The sequence below is a fragment of the Meriones unguiculatus genome, chromosome 7 (genome assembly GCF_030254825.1).
Source record: "Meriones unguiculatus strain TT.TT164.6M chromosome 7, Bangor_MerUng_6.1, whole genome shotgun sequence".
NCBI lineage: Eukaryota > Metazoa > Chordata > Mammalia > Rodentia > Muridae > Meriones > Meriones unguiculatus.
This window is the reverse complement of record NC_083355.1, coordinates 93,568,989-93,595,805: the sequence shown is the minus strand read 5'-3', so window position 1 is coordinate 93,595,805 and position 26,817 is coordinate 93,568,989. Positions and strand designations below refer to the sequence as shown.

Below are 26,817 nucleotides of genomic sequence, written 5' to 3'. Positions count from 1 at the left end.
CGGGGCAGGACAGAGCGAGACCGCTGTGCGGCGGTGTGGAGGGGCGGCGGCGCGGGCGGGCGGCCGGCCATGATCGCGTCGTGCCTGTGTTACCTGCTGCTGCCGGTCGCGCGCCTCTTCCGCTCCCTCTCAGGTACCGGCCTCGCGTCCCGATGGGCTGCCCCTATTGGGCTCCACGGGACCTAGGGCGGAGCGCCGGGCCTCCGGACCGCGGTCCTCGGCTGGTGGCAAAGTGTGAGGCGGCCCTTGACCCCGCTCCGCGGGCCGCCCTGGCCCCACGAGGCTCTCGGGCTGGCCGACGACTCTCGTGGGCAGCCCCTCCTCACGCTGTGGCCTGGTGACGTCGGGCCACGGTTAACGTGGACCCAGGGCTGGGGAAGGGGGCGTCCTCCTTGGCTGTGGCGGTGGTCCTGGGGCAGGCTGAGACACTCCCGGGGGTCGGGAGCGGTGGCCACCCCGGACAGGCGAGGACCGGACTTCTCAGCGGGTAGAGTCGGAGAGAGGGCTGTGCCTTTAGGCGGGTGGGCTCCTTTCACACAGGGTTCTCGCTGCGGCCTGTCATCCGCCGACCTCTTTCGGCCGACTCTAGTTGAAGAACACAAACTTAGGCTCGGAAGCCAGAAGCGTTTAAGCCTCAGTTATGAAGCAAGGGTTGAGAGAGGGATGTGAGAGGCTGGGTCCCTTAGTGAAGGGAGTAGTTGTTAACTTCTGCACAGTTTTGCCTTCTCTCTGCTTTTGAAATTCACAGGCTTTCACACGACCCCAGTTTTTCTTTGAGGGCCCACAGAATTCCCAGACTTTCCTCCTGCAGTACCAAGAAGGGTTTTCTTAGAAAGAAGACGCCCAGCTGCGTCCAGTGCTTCCCCCCCCAACCCCGGGGCTGCACTATGTGGGCGATGGGAAACTATATATTTTTTTTTATTTTTATTTTTTATTTTAGGCATATTAGTGCTCTAAGAGGGCAGTAGAGGGTATAGATGGTTGTGAGCCACCATGCGGTTGCTGGAAATTGAACTCAGGACCTCTGGAAGAGCAGACAGTGCTCTTAACCTCTGAGCCATCTCTCCAGCCCGGGAAACTATATTTTTATATCAAACATTAATTTTTTTTTTCTAACAGTATTGCCTCTAGACTGCTAGCTTTAACAGAGCAGGGTCGTGTCCATTTGTGCACCGTATCTTTTGCTAACATATGGTTTGCTGACTGTCATGGGTCTCCAGAGGATTCAGGAAGGCTTTGGGTGTCCATACATCCCAGGAATGGGAAGTCCTACAGAAGTCACTGTTTTCAGAGAACCCGGCATATTCCTTGAATTATGTGGTTATCTGGTATTCACAATGGTAGTCTTAGTATCAGCTCACAGGTTTTCCAGTTAGTAGAATTCTAGAGATTTTAGAGGATCCTTCCTTCTACACGTTATAATGTGACAGTTATATTAATGTTGTGTATTTGGTATTTTTTTAAAAAGTTTTGCTTAGTAAAGCATTTTTCCTCTTGAAGAACAATCTCCAACGATATTATCTGCTAAATTTGAAAGTGAGGGGCTTTATGCCTGTCAACCATGTTTTATACGCGCGTATGCATGCGTGCGTGTGTGTTCGTGTTTCGAGGGGCAGATAATTAGCAAGTTCTTGACAAAAAATCACAGCAACCCAGCCTGTAGGTTGAGAGCATTCTTGAAATTTTAGGACAGACCATTTATTGTGACTCTGTCCTGGGCATTGGAGGATGCCCTGCCCCTTGAACCAGTAGCACTGTCACAGTTGCAGTCCCTCTGAAGCTCTGGACATTGCTGTTCCCTAAGAGCAAAATCTGCCCCCCCCCCCACCTCATTGAAGAACACTGATTTAACTTTTTAAAAGATTTATTATTCTCTGTGTGCACAAAATGTGTGTACGTGGTGGTGGTGATAGGGACTTGCCATGGCATGTGTGGAAGTCAGCGGACAGCTTTGAGGATTTGGTTCCTTCACCTTTTTAACAAGTGCCTTTACTTGCTGAGCCATCTTGCTGGCTAAGAGGTACCACTGATTTAGAGAGACATAAACTCATATAGTTCACAAATTGCCAATGAAACGAGTGTCTCTGATTGTGGGCCATCATTGTATGCATGTCAGATGTCCTGGGATGTAAATAGGTGCTGTGGTGTATGTGCATGTGTGTGTTGAGAGAGGAGTTCCTTGCTGTCATCAAAACATCATTTTGAAGTGCTCATTTTAGAGTTCTCTGCCTGCTTTATTGCCTGTTGGCTGTCATCCGTGGCTGCTATAGCCTAGATGACACCTGTCTTAGAACTGGCAGTTGCTGGTACATTCTAATCTGCAGCTTCTGGTGTGTTATGGGGTGAGAAAGTGGACAGTGAGGTTTGTGAAATGTTTGGCTGGGATAAATAGCTCTGGAAAGAGTCCCCGGGGTTTTGTGATAAAGTAAATTGATCTTGAGGTGGTAGTATTATGATTTTTTTTTTTGGAATGCTTTCATAGAGTAGAGAGTTTATAGAGTTAGAAAAACTCTTGGGGTAATCTAGTTTCAGCTTCTCTTGTTCTCATCTTAAGGTTAAGAGTAAGCTGGTCTGGAGAGTCAGTTTTATTAATTTCATTACAAGGCTATAATTCCTGGTATTATTTCTTGGCCAAGTGTTAGTTCTAATGTAATGTTGTTTTCAGGACTCAAGAGTTGATGTTCAAATTAGTGTTTTCAGGGCTGGAGAAATGGCTTAGTGGTTAAGAGTACTGACTGTTTTTCTAGGAAACCCAGGTTTGGTTGATTTCCTGCCCCCACATGGTGGCTTCCAACAGTCTGTAACTACAGGCTCAGGGGATCCAACACCCTTCCCTGACCCCTGTAGGCACCAGGCACACACACCATACACAGACATACAGGTAGACAGATAAAATAAATTAAAAATTTATACATAAAATAAAACACATGAAATAAATTAAAAATTAAAAGTAGTATTTACCTCCAGGAAAAGAGATGAGGTTATATGTACCTATCTGCGTTCTTTCATTCTTGCATTGAGAGTCATCAGGTCCCTCCCTTGCAGACTGGTTAATACCTGTAAAACAATTAAAACAGTACGTGGCACATTGCAAGCAGTGCTATGAGATGCTCCAGGCATTAAGTTGGGAAGGCTGTGTTAGCACAATGATGAAAAAGGTGGATACAATCTTTGTTCTACAAGGCTTCTAGCTGGAGAATTCTGTGGAGTGACTTAGGCTATCTTCTTTCTTATAACCTGATCTTTTGGCTTCCTTTCTAGATGCTTTCTTTACATGTCGAAAAAATGCCCTTCTGGCGAAGAGCTCGTCCCCCCAGGTAGAGGGTGACTTTGCCATGGCCCCTCAGGGGCCTGACCAAGAGGAGTGTGAGGGCCTGCTGCAGCAGTGGCGAGAAGAAGGGTGGAACCAGGCACTGTCAACTGCGAGTGAGGGTCCTCTTGCAGATAAGAGACTAGCTGAGAGCAGTCTGGCACTCCTGATGGATAATTCCGGAGAACAGGATGCTGCCTCGGAGGACAAGTGGTCCAGCAGGCAGCTGAGTGACCTTCAGGCAGCAGAGAACCTGGACCAGCCTTTCCCTGAGGTGCTAGGGGAGGAGCCACTGGCCGAGGTTGAGGGTCCTTTGTGGGAAGCTGTTCCGGTGCAGACAGGGCCCCAGTACGCAGACTGTGCTGTTCTCCCAATGGGCGCAATGGCTGCAGAGCAATGGGAAGAGGACCCAGCAATGGTGGCCTGGAGCATAGCACCGGAACCTATGCCCCAGGAAGACACTTCCATGTGGCCCTTTGAAGGCCTGGAGCAGCTGCAACCTCCCCCAATGGAAATACCGTATCATGGTGAGTCTGACAACCAGGTTAGTGAACCCACATGTCAGGTCATCTGGAAAAAAAATTCTTGCAGGGTCAGATAATAGGAGTGTCTTAAGGGTCATCGTGTCTGTCCTTACGGGTCTACAGATGAAAAAGTCACAGTGCAGAGAGGGACACGTCTAATATCTTGCAGTTAGGCAGTGGGATACCTGAGGCCCAGCCTTAGTTTTGATTCTCTCCATTGTTCTGTAGGCACAACAGGCTTCGTAGAGGTAGGGCTAGAGGGGTCCCGGGCCTCCACTCTGCCTCAGGGAGAACAACTCTGGTTTCATTTCTGTTCCATATATTGGGAGTCTATGAAGATGTGAAGAAAGTTCTCTGGCTTTAATAGGTTTGAAATCCACCAAGGGACCTCACAGTATAACCAGAAACCAGATATAGAGAGAGACAGGAAGCACTCAGGGCTGAAATTATTCTAGAAGTGTCTTTAGCCCCAGGAAACTATTTGTCACACCCCATTGCACAATTCCCCAGAGACTCATTCTTATATTATATGTGGGGGCTTGTTAGACTCCTAAGTATATGCTGTGTGCTAGGGGACACAGTGATGGACACAGTAAGACTGTTTGCGGCTTTGAGGAGCTTACTGTCAGCTTGAAAAATGTCCTTAGCGGGATGGGTGGCAGGGGCAGTGGAGGAAAGAACCTCAGGCATGACATGGTGACAGTGGGTGGTAGTGGCTTGGCCTCTGGACACCTGCATGAGTTCTGGGACTCTTCTCTTGACCCCTTTGCAGAGATCCTGTGGCGAGAATGGGAGGATTTCTCCACGCAGCCAGATGCTCAGGGTCTGGAGGCAGGGGATGGCCCTCAGTTCCAGTTCACTCTGATGTCGTATAATATCCTGGCCCAGGACCTAATGCAGCAGAGCTCAGAGCTCTATCTGCACTGCCATCCAGACATCCTCAACTGGAACTATCGCTTTGCCAACCTCATGCAGGAATTCCAGCACTGGGACCCTGATGTGAGTGAAGAGGGAGATTTACCATCTTGCCTTAGATGCAGGACCTAGGCTGTTTCCTGATGCTCAGAGAGAATGAGTTCTTACCCCATATCTATTAAGATGATGCCAGTTGTGCCAGACGAGCTAAGATTATCTTTGGCTCTGTGGATGACAGACAGGTTTGAGCTTGCCTGCCCTGAAGTCAAACATTTTGGGCAGATTACCCTTGTGCAGAGATTCACAGGGTGGGGAAATCTGACATACTTGTCTGGCCCCTCAAGCTTCAGTCTGGGCCTGTTCTTGCTAGTGGCTTGGCTTGTCAGGAAAGTAAGGCCTGTGGGAAGTCTGACTATGACCCTCAGTCTGGTCTGTGGGCCTGCTCCTAGGGAGTAGGAGTCACATTGCCTCTGGTCCTCTGGAGTGATTGGTTCCCTTTTCGATTCCCCAGATCCTGTGTCTCCAGGAAGTCCAGGAAGACCATTACTGGGAGCAGCTGGAGCCCTCTCTGCGGATGATGGGTACTGCAGCTCCCCAGCGTGCTTGCCGGCCCTTCTTCCTCCAGCCCTGCAGAGTCTCCTGAAGAGTCCACCTCTTCTCTGTGTCTTAGTAAACCATCAGCCCCGCCTGTGGCCTAGTTCTTTTCACGTGTGGGTGAGGAAGTAGAGTTCTAGGTTTTTAAACCTTTGAAGTAACCAATGAACTCCATGAAGCAGTGGGTTATTAATTCCATTTTTACAGATGAAGAAATGGGTTCCAAAAGTTGGTGTGGCTTGCTCAAAACCTCCAAACTACAAAGCTAATAGGCTGTGGAGGCAGGACCTTCACTTGTCTCACTCTAGATCCTAGGGATTAGGTACTGGGGAAGCCACTAGGTAACCCCATTTGGAGCCATTTTGCCTCTGCTGTCAAGCCAGTCGTGTGTTGCTTATCCCCTTCTATCATTCCTTCCCTTGTCCCTCAGGCTTCTGGCTTTAGCTGTAAGGGAATCTCTGCAGAACCTCAGAGGTGGCAGAGGCTCTCCTTCATGGGGCCTCAGGATAGGTACTTTAGGCACAGACCCTTTGTAATGCTGCAGGGGTTGGAAGGGATTCAGGATTCCCGGACTCTGACCCATCTCCACGGTGCCATTTCCTTACAGGCTTTACCTGTTTTTACAAGAGGAGGACTGGGTGTAAAACGGATGGCTGCGCTGTGTGCTACAAGCCCACCAGGTTTCGTCTGCTCTGTGCCAGCCCTGTGGAGTACTTCCGGCCTGGATTGGAGCTCCTCAATCGGGACAATGTCGGCTTAGTGTTGCTGCTGCAGCCGCTAGTGCCGGAAAGTCTGGGGCAAGTCTCAGTGGCTCCCCTATGCGTGGCAAATACCCACGTCCTGTACAACCCACGTCGGGGTGATGTCAAGCTGGCCCAGATGGCCATTCTCCTGGCTGAGGTGGACAAGCTGGCCAGGTTGTCAGACGGCAGCCACTGCCCTATCATCTTGTGTGGGGACCTGAATTCTGTCCCTGATTCACCTCTCTACAACTTCATCAGGGATGGAGAGCTCCAGTACAATGGGATGCCAGCCTGGAAGGTGAAATGGGACAGCCACTGCGGGGTGGGAATGTGGGCGAGGGAGAGAGCTGGGTGTTGGCCTCGAGTGCTGCTTCTGTGGCAGGGCACTGTTTGGCTCTCTCCTGTTTCTCTGATGCTGAAGAGCTCTGTCTTCTTCTGGAGGTTGGCAGCACAGGAGTGCTAATGCCCTGGCACAGTGAACATCTTCCCATTTTTATCATGTTTTAATTTACAAGTAAATCCTATAAACTATTTAAAAATTAAAACATAAAATAAGAGAAAATAACCCTTTATTACCCAAATCCCATACCTTCTCACAGAGTGAAGTGATGACTCTTCGAAATGTCAAAATGTCTCAAGTCATTTTCTATAGTTACAATGGTATTTATGCTGCTGGAGTACACAGTTTATATTTATTAAGCTTGTAACTGTGTGTCAGGTATTATATTGAGCACTTTGCATGTATCAGCTCCTTAATTTTCACTGTTTTCTACCATTGTTTCCATTTAAAAAAGTACAGAAACTAAAGCACAGAGATTCTAAATAATGTTACTTAGGTCAGACAGTTAGTAAGGGGCAAGAATTGTAACCAGGTGGTCTGGCCTCTGGAACTGTGCTGTGATCACCACAACAGGAGATATATAAGTCTACAGTATGTGTCTTATAAACACAGCACAGTACTGTTTTTTATTTTGAACTATTTTTTTTCAGTCAGTAATTTGCATTTGAATTTACTTTCTTATAGCTGCCAAATATCGGTAGCATAGTTAGCTCATAGTTTTATCAGCGTGTGCTGGCCCTATTGTACGTTACTTAATCTCTTTGTTTCTGTTTTGTCTCTTCTGATCCATCTTATTGCTTAATTAATTTTTGGCAAAACACAATGGAGAAGGGACACAAAACAACTATTATTGAGTGCTTGGGCTTTTATTTTAACAAGGTCACTTAAGTGCTGTTTAGAGCAGGGCGTTAGCCTCCTGTAAAGGAACTGTCTTCAAGGAGCTCAGGGGCAGTAGAATTTGCCGAGTGCCTACAAAATGACAGTTCCATTAGGCATGGGCTGTGAGAGTACTTGTTTAGAAACCAGACAGCCCTGAGTTCTAATTTCTGCTCTGCTATCTTGGGCAAGTTATAGAACTTCCTCAGTACCCCTTTGCTTATTCTGTACACTGAGGATCTAATCGGACTAATAGTAGATACCTTATGAACATATGAAATAATGCACATAAGGTTTTCTAATGCCTCCTTCAAAGGCAGTCAGTAACTGGTAGTGGTTATTGAGTGGTTATTTGAGGCATTAGAAAACCTAGTATCCCATTTCCTAGAAAAGCATATAAATTAAAGACCACTAACTTGTTCAAAGTCATAGCCATTAAATGGCCATTTGATTCCAAGTCTTTTTTCACTGTGGATTGCATAGTGAATGTTTATGCCCTGGCAGGGGGATTGTGCCTGTCACCAGTCGATCCCAGTGCCTCACACATAGTTTGGCATTCAGATATTTGCTGTTAGATGAAATAAAGGGAATTTTGCTGCCCACATTGGAGATAGGCAGATGATTGGTATTGCCAAATGTTTCCCTGTATGTTCTGTCCGTTCCCAGGCTGCTCATGACTTTGAGTGAGGATGGTGACATAGAGATGGTAAAGTGCTTGGTGCATTCCCCATCTGGTTTTACCCTGTGGTTTCCCAATAACAGACCCAAGGAACTGACTTTGCTCTAGAAGAAGCAGAGTTGAGGATGACAGGATAGACCTGTCTCTGGTACAAATTCAAGGGAGTTGTCTCCCTTGTGGAGGACTGCATAGATTATTCTGAGGTGAACCATAGGACCACATGCTCATACAGTTCTGTTTTCCACTTATTCTTTACTCTCTTTCCATTGTTCCCGATCTCATGGACATGTAAATACTTTTAGTGAGAAAGTAACGTTATAATTAGTTCCATATCCTTGCCTTCCCTTGAGGTTGACGTGGCTTGCTCATTTCATGTATATGCTGTCTGATTATATGTGTTTGTATTTGTTCAAATGTCCTACAACAGGAGGCATTTCCGTTTTCTGGCTTGGCTTCCTCATGCCCACCTTGCTCTTTTTTGCAGGTCTCTGGACAGGAAGACTTCTCTCATCAGCTTTACCAGAGGAAGCTGCAGGCCCCACTGTGGCCCAGCTCCCTGGGCATCACTGATTGTTGTCAGTATGTTACCTCCTGTCATCCCAAGAGATCAGGTAAGCCCTTTTGTTTTTAAAGTTTGTGATTTGGGGGGGCGGGGTGCTGTGTGTTTGTATGTGGACCATGTATATGCCTGGTGCCCACGTAGTCTAGAAGAAGGTTTCAGACCCCTTGTTACTAAAGTTAACAGGTGGTTGTGAGCTGTCATGTGGGTGCTGGGAACCAAACTTTGGTACTCTGGTAAAAGCTAGTGCTTTTACTGGCTATGCCATATCTCCAGTCCTTACATATCACATTCTTTTTGTTGTTGTTGTTTTGAGTCTGGGACTGTCTACATAGCTCTAGCTGTCCTAGAACTTTCTATGTAGACCAGGCTGGTCTCGAACTCAGAACACTTGCCTCTGCCTCCCCAGTGCTGAGATTAACGGCATGCACTACCATGCCTGGCTCATATATCACATCTTGATTTTCTGTGTCTCCCTGTTCGTGTGGGGGTGAAAGTTTGCTTTCAATAATAAGAGAAAGAATAATCTCTTTAATTTTCTGAAAGTTTGCTTTCAATAATAAGAGAAAGTATAATCTCTTTAATTTTCTTAGCAAGTTCCCCTGTTTTTCTTGTTCTCCATATGCCACCAAATGAAATGGACAAAATTTGGTTGCAACCATTGGGAAAATCTCCCTGTCCTCAGAGTCAGATTTCCTCAGTGTTGTTATACTAGAAGGTTCTTGGTACTTAAGAGGTCTTGGCACCTGAGTCCTTTGCATTTCTTTTACCATATGGCATTTTCCTGGTTTATAGAGAGACGGAAGTATGGCCGAGACTTCCTACTACGATTCCGCTTCTGCAACATTGCGTGTCAGCGACCAGTAGGACTGGTTCTCATGGAAGGAGTGACCGATACTAAGCCAGGTAACAGGAAGCCTGTTCTCTTGTCCCTCATCCTCTTCACCTCTGACAGTTATATGTTCTTGTTTTCTAGTCTTCTTCTCTGTCTCTCTTTTAAACCTTTGCTTATTTGTGTACGTGTATGAATGAGTGCCATGTGCATGCAGGTGCCTGCAGAGGATGGAATAAGGGTGTCAGATCCTTTGAGTTAGAGTTATAGGTGGTTGTGATCTTCCTAAAATGGGTGCTGGGAACTAAACCTTTGTCCTCCTTAAGGACAGCAAATGCTTTTAGCTGCTGAGCATCTCTCCAGCCTGTTTCTAGCTCTCCTAAATATAATTCTTGATCAGCTCCTGATAATGAGTTCAGAAGAAGGAATGTGAGCCAAGTTCATGCTTGGATATATATTTTGATAAGAGTGCTGGACTGTAAACCAGGAGCCCTGGATTCTTGCCAGCTCTGGGACTTAGAGTAAGCCAGTTAACCCTTCAGGCTTAGGTGCTTAGCGTGTGTGTAGCGTTTGTAGGAGAGAAGATGCATATCACAGGACTTTGAAAATTGTAAGGTGAAAGGGGCCTGATTAAAGAAAAACTTGCTCCTGTGGAGAACTTCTAGTTTGGATGGGACACTGTTTTTGATGGTCTCACCTTCTTGGCTCTGAAACCACTTCAAAGAAAACAAGCCAGAAGCAAACGCCATTTTTTACAAAACTAGGTCTGAAGCTGTGAAATACAGTGAATTCGAAATGGCTGCAAGGGGAAATGGTCTAGGAGTGTGAGAGGAAATATGGGGAATCCTACCTATAGGGCTGTATAGATCTCAGAACCACACTGTGCATTTCCCCAACGTAAGGCATACCTTTTGAGAGACAAACCCCAAGTCTCTTGCTTTTTCAACAAAAGTAGAGTGCATACATCATGTTGGAAAAGCCTATAGATGTTTTTGCTCCTGAAAGGCAATGTGAGGAGGAGTCATTTAGGGAAGCAGGCCACATTTTTACAACACCATCTGTTCAAGTGTCCGAGGAGCAATGGCAATTCTTTCAGAGCTGCAGAGTTCTCTAGCTCCAGAGAAGTAAAGATTAAAATGTTCCATATAACCCTATGTTAAAAGCAAAGTTCTTATTATTTAGAATAAACTTCATATAAATAACTGGTATAGAATTATGTAGCTAACTCAAACAAAGCTGGCCTTGCTCAAAGTAATACTATGGAATCTACTAAAATATATGAAGAGAGGAATAATGGAAAACCAAAGGCAGGTAACAGATGCTTCAGAAAAAGAAAGATAAATAGTAAAATGCTTCAGAGATAAACATTGGAGCATGTGCAAATTATGATTCTTTCTCCATGAATAAACCGATGAAATGAGCCCCTAGCCGAGGAGCTATTGGCAGTTGATAGCAGATGCTGGGAGAGGTAGAGTCTGTGAGACTGCCCGTGATCCAGTAGATGGCCCTATACTCATGCATAGAGTGGCAGCTCTAAGTGGACTCAGTGGGTTTAAAAAAAAAAAACAACAGGCAAAACTGGGAGGGATTAGTGACGGGGATATATGTGGCACTGGAGAGAGGGGAAACTGGGTGGGCTTGGTGAAGACACTTGCCTTAGAAACTCTTGCCTTTACAAAGGCAGTTCAGGCACAAAACATGACTTCAGCAGATGAAAACTAAACTGTGGAGCTCAGAATAGAAGTGGGAAGATGGGGCCAGGGTGGTGTACTCAGAATTAGAGCACTTCCTTGTCTCAGGTAGGGCCAGCAGCTTGGCTCAGATTTTTTAAGATTACAAAATCCCAAAGTAAAGCAATAGCAGTCCCACGTGGATAATTTTATATTAAGAATAGATTATTTTAAAACATGACTGCTTCACCTGAATGATACATAAAATAGCACTGAAACTTAGTAACACACAAAATTAGCCCAGTAGCTTTAACCTGCACACTGACAGTCACTTTAAGAGATTTGTTCTACTGGGCATGGTGGTGCTGAGGAGGCTGAGGGGGAGATCCAGGCTCTGCAGCCTCAGCTGCGTAACGAGATCTTGTGTCAAAAGGTTTTATAATGGAGTGACTCAATAAAAGTGCAAAGTCACGGTAGTTGGTTCGTGTTGGAGACTGAATCTTCGCAAGCACACATGCTCACTACATGCGGTGCTGCGCCCTCGGTTCCGTGCCTGCAGCCCAGGCTGACCATGCTGCTGCTGAGTCCCATTAGAGACTCCAAATCCGAGAAGTCTGTATCACCTTCCACCGGAAGGAAAAGATTCACTAGTGCAAATAGTTTTCTAGAGGATGTGTTTAAAAATGTTCAACAGATACCATTTCTAGTTTAATGCCAGAGTTGCATGGTCTTAACTACATTTCAAAATGTACCAGTTTGCCTGTGACACTAACTCTAAAGGTGACCTCCTCACGCAGAGGGAGATGCAGGCTAGACAGTGATGGTCTGCTTCCCAGAACCGATACAGCATTTCACTAGCGCTTTTCACATCGCCCACACTGTGTAGTGTAAAATGTGGGTTCTTATTCTTCCCAGCTTCCTTTGTGACAGAAAGATTATTTTTTTTTAATATTGGTTTTTTTTTTTTGTTTTTTTTTTTAATGTGTATGGGTGTTTTGCCTGCCTGTGTGTCTGTACACCAATTGTATTCAGGTCCCTTAGAAGCCAGAAAAAAGTCAGATCCTCTGGAACTGGAGTTAGCTGCTAGTGGGCGTTGTGAACTGAACCTGGGTCCTCTGCAAGAGCAATAAGTACTCTTTGACTGCTGAGCCACCTCTCCACCTCCATAATGATTCTTAAGTAGGATGTTTAAATTAAAGCCCCCTCTTGCGTATGTTTCCACGTGTAGTGATTCCCCTGCCCCAGAAGAAGCTTCCATTCTTCATAGCATTGCTCCTTGGGGAGTAAGGACTTGAACTTATGAATCTATAGGGATTCACAAATATTGACACAGTTGTGGATACTAAAGAGGGTCCCTATGCTTCCTTTCTCATTTTAGTGAACGGGGAATCTCTCTTGGGCTTCTTTTATAAGGACATTAATTCCATTAAGGATCATTTAGCAGAATAATAGTACTAGGTTCTCCCCTTGGGCCTATGACTTATCTAGCCAGTAGTGGTTCTGGGTATCGGTTCAGTCTTGTGAAGGAGGCCTTAAACATAATTAGAAAGTGGTTCATTACTCCCAATAACATTCGTGTCACTATTGGACCAGTGGGTTTATCTTGCCATTCTGGCCCTTATTGTAGCTCACACAGGGGTTCACATCTGGGAAAGACTGATTACTTTTCTCCTCCAGTAGCATGCATCTTCCAGCATCTTCCAGTACTATGAAAGCTAGCCAATGGAGAGACACTCCGAGTCATGCCAGTTTGATTTCTTCTTGTCCTGTGACTCAAATATTTGGTGCCCTCAGCAATAGGCTCTTCTTGTCACATTCTGAAGAATAACAAAGAACAGTGGCAGTGCCTGTATTATTTGGGTGTCTATGGGACCCCACTGGCTAACTACTGCAAAAGAGGCAAGACATTCTAGGTACTATAGTTTTTGTTAGCCTGCTGTGTCTAGCAGCACCATTGTTACAGGGAAACTCCATATCTTTTCATGGATGTTAATATGACTTTTTCAAAAGGTCTTAGTGAGGATTCTACTCTTGTGGCATGAATAGCTCCTAAAGCTGCCATTCCTCATATCATTGCTCTCTGGGGAGTCAGGATTTCAACTTATGAGTCTGTAGGGGTTCACAAATATCCACACTGCTATAGAGAGTCCATGAGATTTGCAAGCAAATGGAAGGACCCGGAAAAGATCATCCTGAGTGAGGTAACCCAGACCCAGAAAGACATGGTATTTACTCACTTATAAGTGAATAGTAACCATATAATACAGGATAACCATGCTGCAATCTACAGACCTAAAGAAGCTAAGTAACAAGGAGAACCCTAGGGAGGATTAATTCTCATTCAGAAGGGCAAATAGAATAGACACTGGAAGCAGTTGAAGAAAGGGAACAGGACTGGAGCCTACCATAGATGTCCTCTGAAAGACTCTACCCAGCAGGCGATCGAAGCAGATGCTGAGACTCACAGCCAAACTTTGGGCATTGCACAGGGAGTCTTAGGGAAGAGTAGGGGGATAGAAGGACCCAGAGGGGCCAGGAGCTCCACAAGAAGACCAACAGAGCCAACAAATCTGGGCCCAGAGCCTCCTGCAGAGACTGATGTACTATCTAAGGACTATACATGGAGAGAACCTAGGCCCCTGCTCAGATGTAGCTGATAGGCAGCTCAATTTCTATGTGGTTCCCTAGTAAGGGAAGCAGGGGCTGTCTCTGACATGGACTCTGTTTCCTGCACTTCAACCACTCCCCCCTGTCGGGTGTCCTTACCAGGCCACAGAGGAAGAGGATGTGGGCAGTCCTGATGAGACTTGATAGGCTGAGGTCAGTTGGTAGAGGCAGAGGGCTCCACCTTTCTGAAGAGGAAGAGGGGGATAGAGGAGAAGGAGGAGGGAGGGTAGGAATGGGAGGAGATGAGGGAGGGGCCTTCCATCAGGATGTAAAATGAATAAATTGAAAACAAACAAACAAACAAAAAACCAAACCAAAGTCACTGAAGTTCCCCAAATAGCATTTTGCCCAAAGAAAGAAGCTTCAGTGGCATGCTTGTTAGAGTGAGGGACAAGACAGACCTATTATTTAATTGTGTTGGAATACAGCAGCCAACAGAAACAGAAGTAGAAGGTAAAAGCATAAGAAAACAGAAGGTTTAGATTGGTACTTGTTGATGATCCCTCTATGTAATTGGTCAAGAGAAAACCAAGACCAATAGCATTAAAATTAAGATAATCCTGGAAAGTAGCTAGTTAAAAGTTAATATATAGCAATCAGTAATAGTCACATATAAATGTTCTTCCTTTGTTAAAAGACATAATGAAAACAAGACCCTATTTATTGGAGGAACAGTAACAAAATAAATGGTAGGAAAAATATAAAATAAAGTGAGATTTCCTTTTATTTGAATTACCAGTTTTTCAGGACCTATGCAGGTCCTGAAGTTGCTCATAATAGTCCTTTATCCTTTTAATTAAAAACAACTTATTTAGAAAAATTCATATGTGATAAAATATACTTCTCTAAAGTTCACCAGCTCTTAATATATTTCTTAGTTGGTATAGCCATCGCCATTACAATTTTAGAACAGTTCGTTCTTGCCCCCTACACACACATTTCTTACTGGGGACTAAGCCCAGAGTCTTGTGTTTCTAAGCAAGCCCTCTGTCCCCGAGCTAAATTCTGAGCCTTAATTGTAGAACATGTTAATTACCACCCAGAGAACTCGCATATGCATTGCTAGTTACTTTCCATTCAGCTTCCCCATATAAAAAATTGAAAGGCCATAGATATGTAAATTTCTGGACTGTTAAAATTAAAAATTGTTTTCTTTCATACACTACAGTATAATTTTATCCTTTCCCTTTCCTCAATTCCTTCCAGATCCTTTTCATCTCCCTCCCCATCAGCTTCATGCTCTTTGTCTCTCAGAAAAAGAAAGAAAGAATCAGTAAGATCAAAATGAAACAAAAGTGCACAAAAACATGGCATCCCTTTTGTGTTGGCCAGCTACCCTAGGGCATGGGGCCTGCCCTAGAGTGTGGTTGGTATACCCAGTGGCATTTCATTGGGGAAAACGAATTTTCCCTTTTCCAGCAGGTTTCAGTTGCAAATAGCTTCTTAGTTAGGGGTGGGACTTTGTGTCTATTCCTTTTCTCAGGGCTGGATTGTGTCTGGTTTGAACCTGTTCACGTCCTGTGTATGCACTAATAGCCTCTGTGAGTTCACTTGTATATCAATTCTGTTGAGTCTGGAAGATGCTGTTTCCTTGGAGTCCTGCACCATCTCTGGATTTTACAATCCTATAATCTATCTTCTCATAGATCCTCAAGCCTTGAGAGGAGGGATTTGATGAAGATACCCCATCACAGAGGGCTGAGTGCTCTAAAGTGTCTCATTCTCTGCATATTGTCCTGTTGTGGATATCTGTGTTAATCTCCAAATCTCCATCTACTTCAGGAAGCTTCTCTGATGAGGGCTGAGCAATCCTCCGATCTCACTCAGGGCATTGTTTCTAGGGCCATCCATTTATTTACTCATTTCATTTTTCTTAACAGCTGAATAATATTCCATATATAAATATACCACATTTTCATTATCTATTCATAAATTGATGGACATCTAATCTGTTTATAAATAGAGCCGTAATGAACTTTATATGAACTGACAGTAGTGAACAAGGAGGAGCAAGTATCTCTGTAGTCAGACATAGAATCCTTTGGGTAGATGCTCGTGAATGGTTTCGCTGGATTGTGGGGTAGATTTTCGTCTTTCTGAAGAACCTCCACACGGATTTCTACAGGGGCTATACCAGCTTGCAGTTCCACCAGCACTTAATAAGTGTTCTTCTCTCCTACCTCCTTGCCAGCATGTGTTGTGGTTTGTTTTATTGATCTTGGCCATTCTGATGGGCTAAGAGGAAATCTCAAAATAGGGTTTTTGTTTGTTTGGTTGGTTTTTTGAGACAGGATTTCTCTGTGTAGCCTTGGTTGTCCTATAACTCACTCTGTAGACCAGGCTAGCCTCAAACTCATAGAGATCCACCTGCCTCTGCCTTCCAAGTGCTGGGATTAAAGGTGTGGCCACCACTGCCCCGTTCAAAATGGTTTTGATTTGGATTTCCCTGATGACCAAAGATGTTGAATGTTTAAAAGTGTTCTCAGCCATTTGTATTTCATCTTTTAAGAACTCTGTTAAGTTTATATTCCATTTTTAAATTGGTTTACTTTTCCTAATGTTCATTTTTGTAGTTTATTTCTAGATACTAAGCTCTATCATATGCACACACACACTCCCACATGCACGCACATAGTTGGTAAGGGTGTCTTCCGTCCTGCAGGCTGCCACTTCACTCAAATTATGGTGTCGTTTGCTGTACAGAAGCTTTTTAGTTTCGTGATGTTCCATTTATTCGTTGTCTGAGAGCCTATGCTATCAGTGTCCTTTTCAGATTTTTTTTCCCCCACGCCAGTGAATTCAAGCCTATTCCCTAATCTCTCCTTTACTGGACTCAGGGTATCTGATCTTAACCCATTTGGAGTTCGATTTTATGGAGGGTGTTAGATAGTAGATCTGTTTTCATTCTTTTACATGCAGCTATCAATTGTTGAATTTGCTGTAGCACTATTTGTTGAAGAGTCTCTCTTTTTCTCTAGTGTTTAATTTTGATTTCTTTGTTAAAAAAAAATCAGGTGTCTGTAGGTGTGTGGAATTATGCCTGGGTCTTCATGTTATTCCATTGATCAACATGGCTGTTTTTATTTCTATAGCTCTGTAATGCAACTTGAAATCTGAGATGGTGATACCTCCCACAGCTAAAATAATACCCAGGATTGTTTTAGCTGTCCTGGTATATGCATGTGTGTGTGTGTATGTGTCTGTCTTTCTCCATACGAAGCTGAACATTTTTTTAAGTTATGTGAAGAATTGTGTTGGGATTTTGATGGGGGTTGCATTGAATTTGTAAATTGCTTTTGGTAGGTTAGCCATTTTCACAATATTCTACCAACCTGTGAGAATAGGAGATTTTTCCATCTTTTGGTGTCTTCTTTTTTAGTTTCTTTTTTCAGTGTATTAGAAAATTTATTACATATCTTTCACTTGCTTGGTTAAAATTACCTCAAGGATCCCTGTAATCCCAGCACTCAGGAAGGCAGAGGCAGGCAGATTTCTGTGAGTTCGAGGCCAGCCTGGTCTCCAATCTCATTCAGCCAAGGCTACACAGAGAAACCCTGTCTCGAAAAAACTAAAAAAAAAAAAAAACAAAAACAAAAACATTAAGATATTTTATTTGAGGCTATTTTGAAAGGTACCATTTGTCTGCTTTCTTTCTCAGTATGTTTGTCATTTGTATATAAGAAAGACTACTTATTTTTGTGTGCTAATTTTGCATCTTACTGTTTTGCTGAAGGTGTTTTTCAGCTGTAAAAATTTTCTGGTGGAGTGTTTAAGGTCTTTTTATGTATAAAATCATATCATCTGCAATTAGGATACTTTGACTTTTTCTGTCCTGCTTGTATCTTCTTGATCTCTTTCATTTGTCTTATTTCTCTAGCTGAGACTTTAAGTACTATATTGAATAAGTATGGAGCAAAAGGACAACTTTGTTTTGTTCCTGCTTTTAGTTATGAGGCGTTGGGCTTCTTTCTACTAGGATGATGTTGGATGTGAGCATGCTCTCCATTGCTTTCATTATGTTGAGGTATGTCTCATGTATCCCTTGTCGCTCCCACGCTTTTTTCATAAAGGAATGTGGTATTTTATCAAAGGTCTTCTCTGCATCTACTGAGTTCACCGTTTGATTTTTGCCTTTATGCTTATTTATATGTGGATTACATTTATTGAGCTTTCCCTGAATCTTTGGGAGGAAGCCAACTTAAGCATGGGGGGATAATCTTTTTGATTGTTCATGAATTCAGTTTGCAAGATTTTTTATATGTATGTTCATAAGAGACCTCGTCTTTAATTTTGTTGTTGTTGTTGCTGTTGTTGTGTCTTTTGTGGTTTTGGTATCAAGGTAATAATGGCTTCATAAAAAGAATTAGGCAGTGTTCCTTCAGTTTCTGTTTGGCAGAATAACTTGAGGAGTTTTAGTGTTTTTTGAGTGTCTGGTAGACGTCTGTGCTAACTCATCTGGCCCTGGGTTTATTTTGTATGGGAAACTTTTAATTCCTGTTTCTGTTTACTGGTGTCTGTTTAAATTGTTTATTTCATCTCGATTTCACTTTGGTGTGTCATATAATACTGAGAAATTTGCTGCAAATGATATTGTATACCTTTAATCCTAGCAGAGCCAGGCAGATCTCTGTGAAGTTCCAAGCCAGCTAGGTCAGCCAGGGATACATAGTGAAACCCTGTCTCAAATTTTTTTTTCTATTGATTTCTTTTAGGGGTTCTAGTTTGGTAGAATACAGATTTTTAAAGTACGCCCTTATGATGCCCTGAATTTCCTTAGTGTTTGTCATCATGTTTTCTTTTTCATTTCTTACTAATTTAAATCTTTTTGCCAAGCTGAACGTGGTGTCCCAAGCCTTGAGTCTGACCACTTGGGAGGCAGAGGCAAGCAGATCTCAGAGTTTGAGTCCAGCCTGTTCTACAAAGCAAGTCCCGGATAGCCAGGACTACACAGAGAAACCTTGTCTCAGAAACAAAACAAAAAACACAACCAACAAGCAAACAACCCCCCACCCCAAATTTTTTTTTTTTTTTTTTTTTTGCCTCTGCCTCCCAAGCCCTGGAATTAAAGGCATGCGATATCACTGCCTGGCATTAATTTAGAATTTGGATCTTGTCTGTGTCTTCTGATTAATTCAGCTACAGGTTTATCTATCTTGCTGACTTTTCTCAAAGAACCAACTCTTCATTTCATTGATCGACTTCAGCCTTGAGTTTTATTATTTCTTCCCATGTATTCTTTTTGGGTATTCCTTTTGTTTTTCTAGAGCACTCAAGTGTGTTATTAATATGAGATTTTCCAGTTTATTTCATGTAGGCTTTGAATCTGACTCTTGGAACACCTTTGTTGTGTCACATAGGTTTGGGTATGTAGTGTTTGCATTTTCATTCAGTTCTAAAAAGTTTTCAGTTTCCTTCTTGAATTCTATTTTGACCTAGTTTTCTTTCAGTAGAGAGTTGTTCAACTTCCATGAGTTTGTACCCTGTTTACTCTTTCAGCTTTAATCCATGGGGGTCAGATAGGATACAGGGTGTTATTTCTATTTTTTTTTTTAAAGTTTGTTGAGAGTTGCTTTTGCTAATATGTGGTTCCTTTTGAAGAAAGTTCTGTGGGCTGCTGAGAAAGAAAGTATATTCTTTAGTGTTTGGGTGGAATGTTTTATAAATGTCTGCTAGTCCATTTAAGTTATAATACTTTTTTAAAAAAATTAGTTAATTTTATGTGCATTGGTGTGAGGGTGTCAGATCACCTGGAACTGGAGTTACAGACAGTTGTAGGCTGCCATGTGGGTGATGGGATTTGAACCTGGGTCCATTTGGAAGAGCAAACAGTGCTCTTAACCACTAAGCCATCTCTTATAGCCCCAAGTTATAATACTTTTAAACTTTAGCATTTTTCTGTTTAATTTTTGCTGGGATGACCTATTTATTGTTGAGAGTGGGGTATTAAAGTTACCTACTAGCACTGTATTAGGTTGAATAGGTGGTTTTAGGTATAGCTGTGTTTCTTTTATGAAGCTGGGTACCCTTTTGTTTGGTGCAGACATGTCTAGGATTGGGTATAGTCTTGATGGATTTTTCCTTTAATGAGTATGTGCTGTCATTCCCTATCTCTTCTGATTAGTTTTAGTTTGAACTCTATTTTGTCTAATATTAAATTAGATACACTTGCTTAGTTTTTGGGTCCATTTGCTTGGAATACCTTTTTCCATCCTTTTACCCTGAGATGACTGATGTCTATCCTTAGAGGTAACATACGTTTCTTGGATGCAGCAAAAAGATGCATCCTGTTTTCTAATCCAGTTTATTAGTTTAAGTTGTTGGGATATATCATGTGGTCACAGTATATAATCATATTTATATTTTGCTGGATTTTATATTTTATTGAGTTTTCTCCATGTTTTATAGGGGATGTTAGTCTTTAGTTTGCTTTGTGATATATAGTTTTGGTATGAAAGTAATAGCACCATTAATGACTTCATAGCATGAATTGGAAAATGTCACCTCCAAAATTGTATATAAAGAATTTATATGAATTCTCCTTTAATCCCAGCACACACAAGGCAGAGGCAGGTGGATCTCTGAGTTCAAGGCCAGCCTGGTCTACAGAGAGAGTTCAAGGACAGCCAGGGCTACACAGAGAAATCCTACCTCGGAAAAACAAAAACAAAAAGATTCTATGAACTCTTAGTTAAATGTTTGGTAGAGTTCCCCAGTAAAGCCATCTAAAGTCGGAGCTTTCCTTGCTTATTCAGTCTCCTTATTTGTTACAGGCCTATTCAAATTTGCTGTTTTTTTAAGTTTATGTTAGCTTGTGCGTCTCTAGTTTTTTTCATTTTATATAAGTTATATATGTTTAATTTTTTCCATTATTTATTTTTTGTTTGTTTGTTTCTTTTTTTTTTTTTTTGAGACAGAGTTTCTCTGTGTAGCCCTGGCTATCCTGGAACTCACTCTGGAGACCAGGCTGGCTTTGAACTCACAGAGATCTACCTGCCTCTGCCTCCTGCGTACTGGGATTACAGGCATGTGCCACCATTGAAGGGCCCTTTGTTTCCTTTTTTGAGACAGGGTTTCACTGTGTAGCCTTAGCTGGCCTAGTGGTAGCTATGTAGACCAGGCTGGCCTCAAACTCATAGAGATCCACCTGCCTCAGCCTCCTGAGTACAGAGCCTAGCTTAAATTAAAACACACACACACACACACACACACACACACACACACACACACATATACACATACACACATACACACACATTTGTTGTTGTATGTATGCATGTACACATGCCATGATGAGAACGTGGAGACAATTTGTGAAAGTCGGTTCTCTGTACCATGTGGGTTCCTGGGGTCGATCTCTGGCTGTCAGGCCTGGTAGTAAGTGCCTTTACCTACCGATCTATCTCCCTGTAATTCATCTGAATAGTTTATAATGGTTTTTATACTGATCCCTTCCGTAGACTAGAAAAGATGAATCAGCCCTCTCAGCAGTGGTTTTTTTTTTTAAAGTTCTGGGTTTTGTATTTGACTTTGAGCCCCAGCTGAAGCCCTATTTTATTTTATTTTATTTTATTTTATTTTATTTTTGAGACAGGGTTTCTCTTTTTAGCCTTGGCTGTCCTAGACTCACTTAATAGACCAGGCTGGTCTCGAACTCACAAAGATCTGCCTGTCTTCCTGAGTGCTGGGATTACAGGCGTGGGCCACCGTACCAGGTTCCCTCTTTCCTTCTTGATTTTAGTAATTTGATTGCTAAGGACTTGTCAGTGTCAGCCCTTGCTGTCTTATTAATGTCAGTAAATGTACTGGCTAGTTGTCAACTAAACAGTAGCTAGGATTATCTGGGAAATGGGAACCTCAGTTGAGAAAATGTCCCCATCAGATTGGCATGTAGGCAAGCCTTGGGGGGGCAGGGTTTTCCTGATTAGTGAAAATGGGTTGCCCTGGCCCACTGTGGGTGTTGCTACCCCGGGCAGGTGGTCCTGGATTGTGTAAGAAAGCAGGCTGAGCAAGCCAGTGAGTAGCATTCTTCCTTAGCTCTGCTTTCGTTTCTGCCCGCAGCTTCCTGTCTGGAGTCTTTGACTTGCCCTCCCTCAGTGATGATTCTATAAGCCCAAACCACTTTCCTTCCCCAGGTTGCTGTTGGTCATGGTGTTATCCTGGCAAGAGACCTGGCCTAGGATAGTAAGACTTGTAGTAACATAATATCTCTCCTTTCTTTTCTCATGTTGGCATTTGTATTTTTGTTTATGAATGTGTATACAACATATATAGGCAGGCACGGACCTATGTTTCCACATATATGTCCCCCACAATGGAGAGTGTGTGACAGAAAATCTCTAGAGGAATGTATAAGGAATTTGATAGCATTGCTTGCCCCTGTACAAGGAGAAAGAATGTCAAGGGGTGAGTGGAGGAGGGACTCCTGACTGATTGATTTTCTTCTTCATTTTGATTTTGAACTATGTGACTGTATGACCTATTTTAATGGAGTGTAGGGACCTCAGGTGTTTTCCCTTGGTTCATCTCATCATTGTTTCTCTTTCCTTTCCCTGTGCCAGACCTTGTGGAGCAGTGCAGCCAGGGGCTGAGAGCTTTCCGAAAGTGAAAGGTTGTGACCCTGCTGCATGGTCCGTGGCTAACACACGCTTCTTTCTCTGGCTCCCTACAGATCGACCTGCTGGTTGGGCCGAGTGTATCTTTGAGGAAGAGATATCTGAACTTGAGCCTGTCTTCCCAAGGTAAACTCCTTTCCAGTTTTTAGTCCGGGCATGAGAGCACTGGGTACGCTGAGGCTGATTGGGAATACTTTTTGCTAAGCTGTCCTCTCAATAAGCTTATAGAGGGGCTGGTGTGCATGCATGCTAAAGGCAAGGTGGTATTCTTGCAGGTGAAAAGCCCGTGCAGTCTTTGCTTGAGGGAGAAAGCCTCCCTTAGACTTGCTGGCCCACATAAGCGTACATTGGTATTCTTTACCAGGTGAATGGAGAATGGGGATGAGGAGTATCAGGGGGTCTCAGCATTCGTTTGTCTGTTTCTAGGTTCATTTGGGCTGAGATCACAGGCCTCTTCTTAGTATGGGAAGGATTTGATGCAACTGAGTAATGTATTAGTCTTGCTGTTGCTGTGATACAATACACGGACACAAACAACATAAGGGAGAAAGGGCTTATTATACAGGTGGCAAAGTCATGGCTGACATGCGCACCTGCTGTCAGGGAGCAGGAAGTGAATGCAAATACATTGCTTACTTGTTGTTGTTGTTGTTGAGTCTAAAACCTCTGTGGATGTGGGTGCCATCCACAGTTACGTTGGGTTTCCTGTCTCAATCCTGATAATTGCTCACAGGTATAACCAGGGGTGATTCTAAGATCCTGTCAAGTTGACAACATTAACCATTGCAACTCTACCCTCTTTGTCACTTGGACAACTAACCACATCACTTTTAAGCCATATCTTTCTTCCGCATGTCCCTATAGGTTCATGACAATCTCCTAATATAAAATGCATTCAGTCTTATATCAAAAGTCCCTATCGTCTTTAACAGTTCCAACACTATTTAAAAGTGTAAGTGATGAGCCCCCCCACAAGACTCAGGAAATCTCCTAAGCGTAAGCCCCTGTGTAGTAAGAAAAGCCGGATGTGGAAGCACACATCTTCAATCCCAGCATTCGATCTCTGTGGGTTTGAAACCAGCCTGGTCTACATAGTGAGTTCTAGGCCAACTTGGGCTGCATAATGAAGGCATGCCTTTAAAAAAACTAAAAGCAAAACAAAACTCAAACAGCAATTTAAAGAGGGAGTTACATACCTCCAACACACAGTGACATAGTAAACACTCCCAAAAGAGTAGGTTCTTGCAGGGCAAAACACTAAACCTTGCAGCTCCATATTTGGCATCTGTAATGTGTTTTGTTAGCTGATGTCTTGCCTTCTGTCCCTGTAGGACAATAGGCACCATCCAGCACTGCCTCCACCTGACCTCAGTATATACCCATTTCCTGCCCCAGCATGGCCGCCCAGAGGTCACGACGATGCCCTTAGGTCTTGGGATGACAGTGGATTACATTTTTTTCTCAGCTGAATCCTGTGACAATGAGAACAGAACTGGTAAGCCTAGTGAATCAAGGGTTTTGTTGGTGGTAGGTTATGCCTTTGGTAGCTTGTCTTGGGCTGCAGGAACCTGAGCATCAGAGGAGCGGACATCGTACCAACTTTATGCGCATTCTTCACATGGGCGAACTACCTTACTTGCTTTCTCCTTTTCTGGCTTTGTAATGGTCGGGGCAGGGGAACAGTCGTTTCTCTTTCCATGGTGGAGTTAAAAAGAGAGCACTGGAAGTAATTAGACCAGTCTAGGCGCAGAAGTTGGGGAGGGACTAGCTAAGGTCAGAGCCCCTTTTTTTCTTTTTTCTTTCTTTTTTTTTTTCTTGCCAATAGTTATAAGGAGCTGTTCACTAGCCCCATTCTAGTTTGCTTATTTTTAGAATGTTTGAATTAACTGCCTATGTTTAGAATCATATTTAAGGAATCTATATTTCTGTATCTCTTGAAAAATCAAAAACCTTGTAATGTTGGGCCCAGAGCCTGTTTTGTTTGTCCCTGTCTTCATTCACTTATGTTATCACAGGAAAGCCTTCTGGTCAGAATGCCAAGTGGTGTATGCGTACATGTGTGTGTGTGTTCATAAGCACGCGTGTGTTAGCATATGAAGGAATGCCATTTACTTTAAAGTGAAAGTTCTGGGGTCCGTGTCTGTCATGCAGCATGGCTGTGGCTGCTGTACCTACTGGCTTCTGCTTTGTCCCTAGATCACAGGCTGGACCGAGATGGAACTCTGAAGCTCCTGGGCCGCCTCTCCCTCCTCTCTGAAGAGATTCTCTGGGCTGCCAATGGCTTACCCAACCCCTTCTACTCTTCAGACCATCTCTGCTTGCTTGCAAGCTTCGGCATGGAAGTCACTGCCCCATGAGGGCCCCCAGGGAGAGAGCTCACTGGATCGGACGACTGCAAATGCCCCGTGCTGTGGAAACTTATGTCCCTTCCCTTGTTCCCTCCTGCCCGTGGTCAGACTTTCTCCAGGCCTGCCCACGTTCTCTGCCTGTGGTCCCTGCCCTGCCTCAGCCTCTTCCTAATCCTGTGCCACATGCTAGGTGGCCCTGGGAGAGGTGGAAAGCATTCCTCTTCCTTCCATGTACCCAGCGCCCCCTCCCCCATTGATTTTTAATGACCAGGGTTGCGGGAGTTATTGATCTCATTGGTTATTTGCTTTCAGGCCATTTCATGGTGGCACCCTCTGACCCAACCTTCCTCCTCCCTTCATGACCTCTGGGCTCTGGTACACACAAGCAAGGTGTGTGTAAAGCATGAGTTCTCTTGGGATGGGACTGCCCAGCACAGCCAGGCCTGCCTCTGCCTAGACCATGTACCACCATGAGGTTTTGGGCTAGGGACAGGTTGAGAGCATGACATAGTAGCTGTGTGCTGCCAGGAGGCAGCAGATGTGGGGCCCTTTTCTCCCTTTCATTTGTCAGTCATCTGGGCATCCTGGCACACTTGTTATTTCTGGAGACAAATTGGCCCATAGCCTGGAGCAGCAGCTCAGGGATACACCATAGCCCAGCTCTCCTCAGGCCCAGATGATTTTAGTAGGACTTCCCTGAGGAATGCAGTTTGATATCTTGTGTTGGGGTTGAGTGGGCTGGCGCAGTGTTGTGAGGTTTGAAGCATTTTAAGGATAAGGAGACGGAATGTTCAGGAGCTGTGGTCTCACTCAACTCTGCAGAACTGAGTTGGAGTCCCCGTAGAAAGAGCAGGAGGCTCTATAGCAGCCTTAGCCAGCACAAGAGCCCCAGGAGCTTGACCTCTGACCTCTGCACACCTAAGAAAGTCTCTTCTCACTCTTCTTTCCCTACTCCCTGCCTTCCTTATTCCCTTCTGTTTTCTCTCTGAAGAAGCCTGCTGTTCAGCTCAGGCCAAAACATCTCAACAAAAGCCTGCATTTGGGCAAACTAGATCTAAGAATTCAGGATGGCAGTACTTGCAGATTTGCTCTGCCTTTCCTCCCCAAACACAGGGTTCCCTGGCCTACTCAAGAGCCCTGTAGTCTATACCTGCATCACCTGCATGCCTTACTCCTCACTGGGGTGTAGCCTAGGGTGTCCTTAGGCCAGATCCTCCACATAGCTTTAACTCAGTATCTGCTGGCCCTTGTGTCTGTCTGCACTATTAAGCCCAGAGACTGGAAGCAGTTGACTGAGAGGTTGTGGCTAGGCACGGTGGGCCAGACGTTATATTCTTTCCTTTATTTGAAAGCCAAAGACCTGGCTGGAATGTTGCTGCTGCATTGCTGACTCTCAGTTTCCCATGCTCAGGTTCTGGGGGAACTTCTTTTCCTGTGTGTGTCTGTTTTTAAGTTTTGTTTTCTGGGTATTGGACATTTGCCTGTCTGAGCCCCAGGCCCATCTGTCCACGGCCCACTTTCCACCGTCTCTTTCTGGGCACCTCCTGAGATGGTTTCACTACTGTGCCCTGTTGGTTCTCAGGACAAGGGCCACTAATCGTTCCCTCTGTCAGGAAATGCAGATTCAACTGCTAAAGAAGGTGGAAAGCCAGAGCTTGATGGTTTATCTTTTCCTTGTTTCTTATTTGTTTCTGTTTTGAAATGAAGTGTGGGGGTTTAAATGGCTTATAAAACTGCACTCTGGAGCCAGCAGAACCAGGCAACGTTTTTCCAAATAAAGGCTGATCATGCCCCCTCCACTGTTGGTCTTTTTATTAGGAGTCTGAAAAGCATGGGGTTTGAGAGAGTTGGAGGATGTGGTAGGCAGAGAAAGGGTCTGAGGAGCTTTGATCCTGGGGGTGGGGCCTTAGGATCTAAATGGAGAACAGAAGCTTGCCATCTGTCTCTGTTACCTTCCCTGTGCTCTGAGGCTTGCTGGGGAAGAGGGTTTGGGTGAAGTCCCCTGCCATGCCCTTCTCTGTCCCCATATGAGAAGAGAAGGGCTCTAATTTAGCTGCTTTTTGCTCTTATTCCATCTGCTGCCTTGCATCTCTCTGTCGACTGTAGACTTCTGCCGATGGGTTGGTGTGGAAAGTGGGATGTTCCTGG

At 44.0% G+C, this 26,817-nt stretch overlaps 1 protein-coding gene across 2 annotated transcripts; it reads left to right on the top strand.

The window, feature by feature from the left end:
- Positions 1–26,466, top strand: Angel1 (angel homolog 1). 2 transcript variants are annotated; one of them, XM_021653068.2, is made up of 10 exons: positions 1–133; positions 3,262–3,837; positions 4,607–4,833; positions 5,261–5,330; positions 5,951–6,384; positions 8,466–8,592; positions 9,336–9,446; positions 22,378–22,447; positions 23,653–23,816; positions 24,518–26,466. In XM_021653068.2, exons 1-10 carry the CDS (start codon positions 70–72, stop codon positions 24,676–24,678), a joined length of 2,004 nt encoding a protein of 667 aa, XP_021508743.1. In that variant the 5' UTR covers positions 1–69; the 3' UTR covers positions 24,679–26,466. The 2 variants fall into 2 exon arrangements, with proteins under 2 accessions (XP_021508743.1, XP_021508751.1); XM_021653076.2 differs by lacking the exon at positions 1–133 and adding an exon at positions 217–487.
- Positions 26,467–26,817: the final 351 nt, after the last annotated feature.

Bases quoted from the DNA above. Each gene is read 5' to 3' on its own strand.
- Angel1 (XM_021653068.2), top strand. From the start codon at position 70: ATGATCGCGTCGTGCCTGTGTTACCTGCTGCTGCCGGTCGCGCGCCTC. The intron at 6,385-8,465 runs GTGAAATGGGAC...TCTTTTTTGCAG, and splicing joins ATGGGATGCCAGCCTGGAAG to GTCTCTGGACAGGAAGACTT. The intron at 22,448-23,652 runs GTAAACTCCTTT...CTGTCCCTGTAG, and splicing joins CTTGAGCCTGTCTTCCCAAG to GACAATAGGCACCATCCAGC.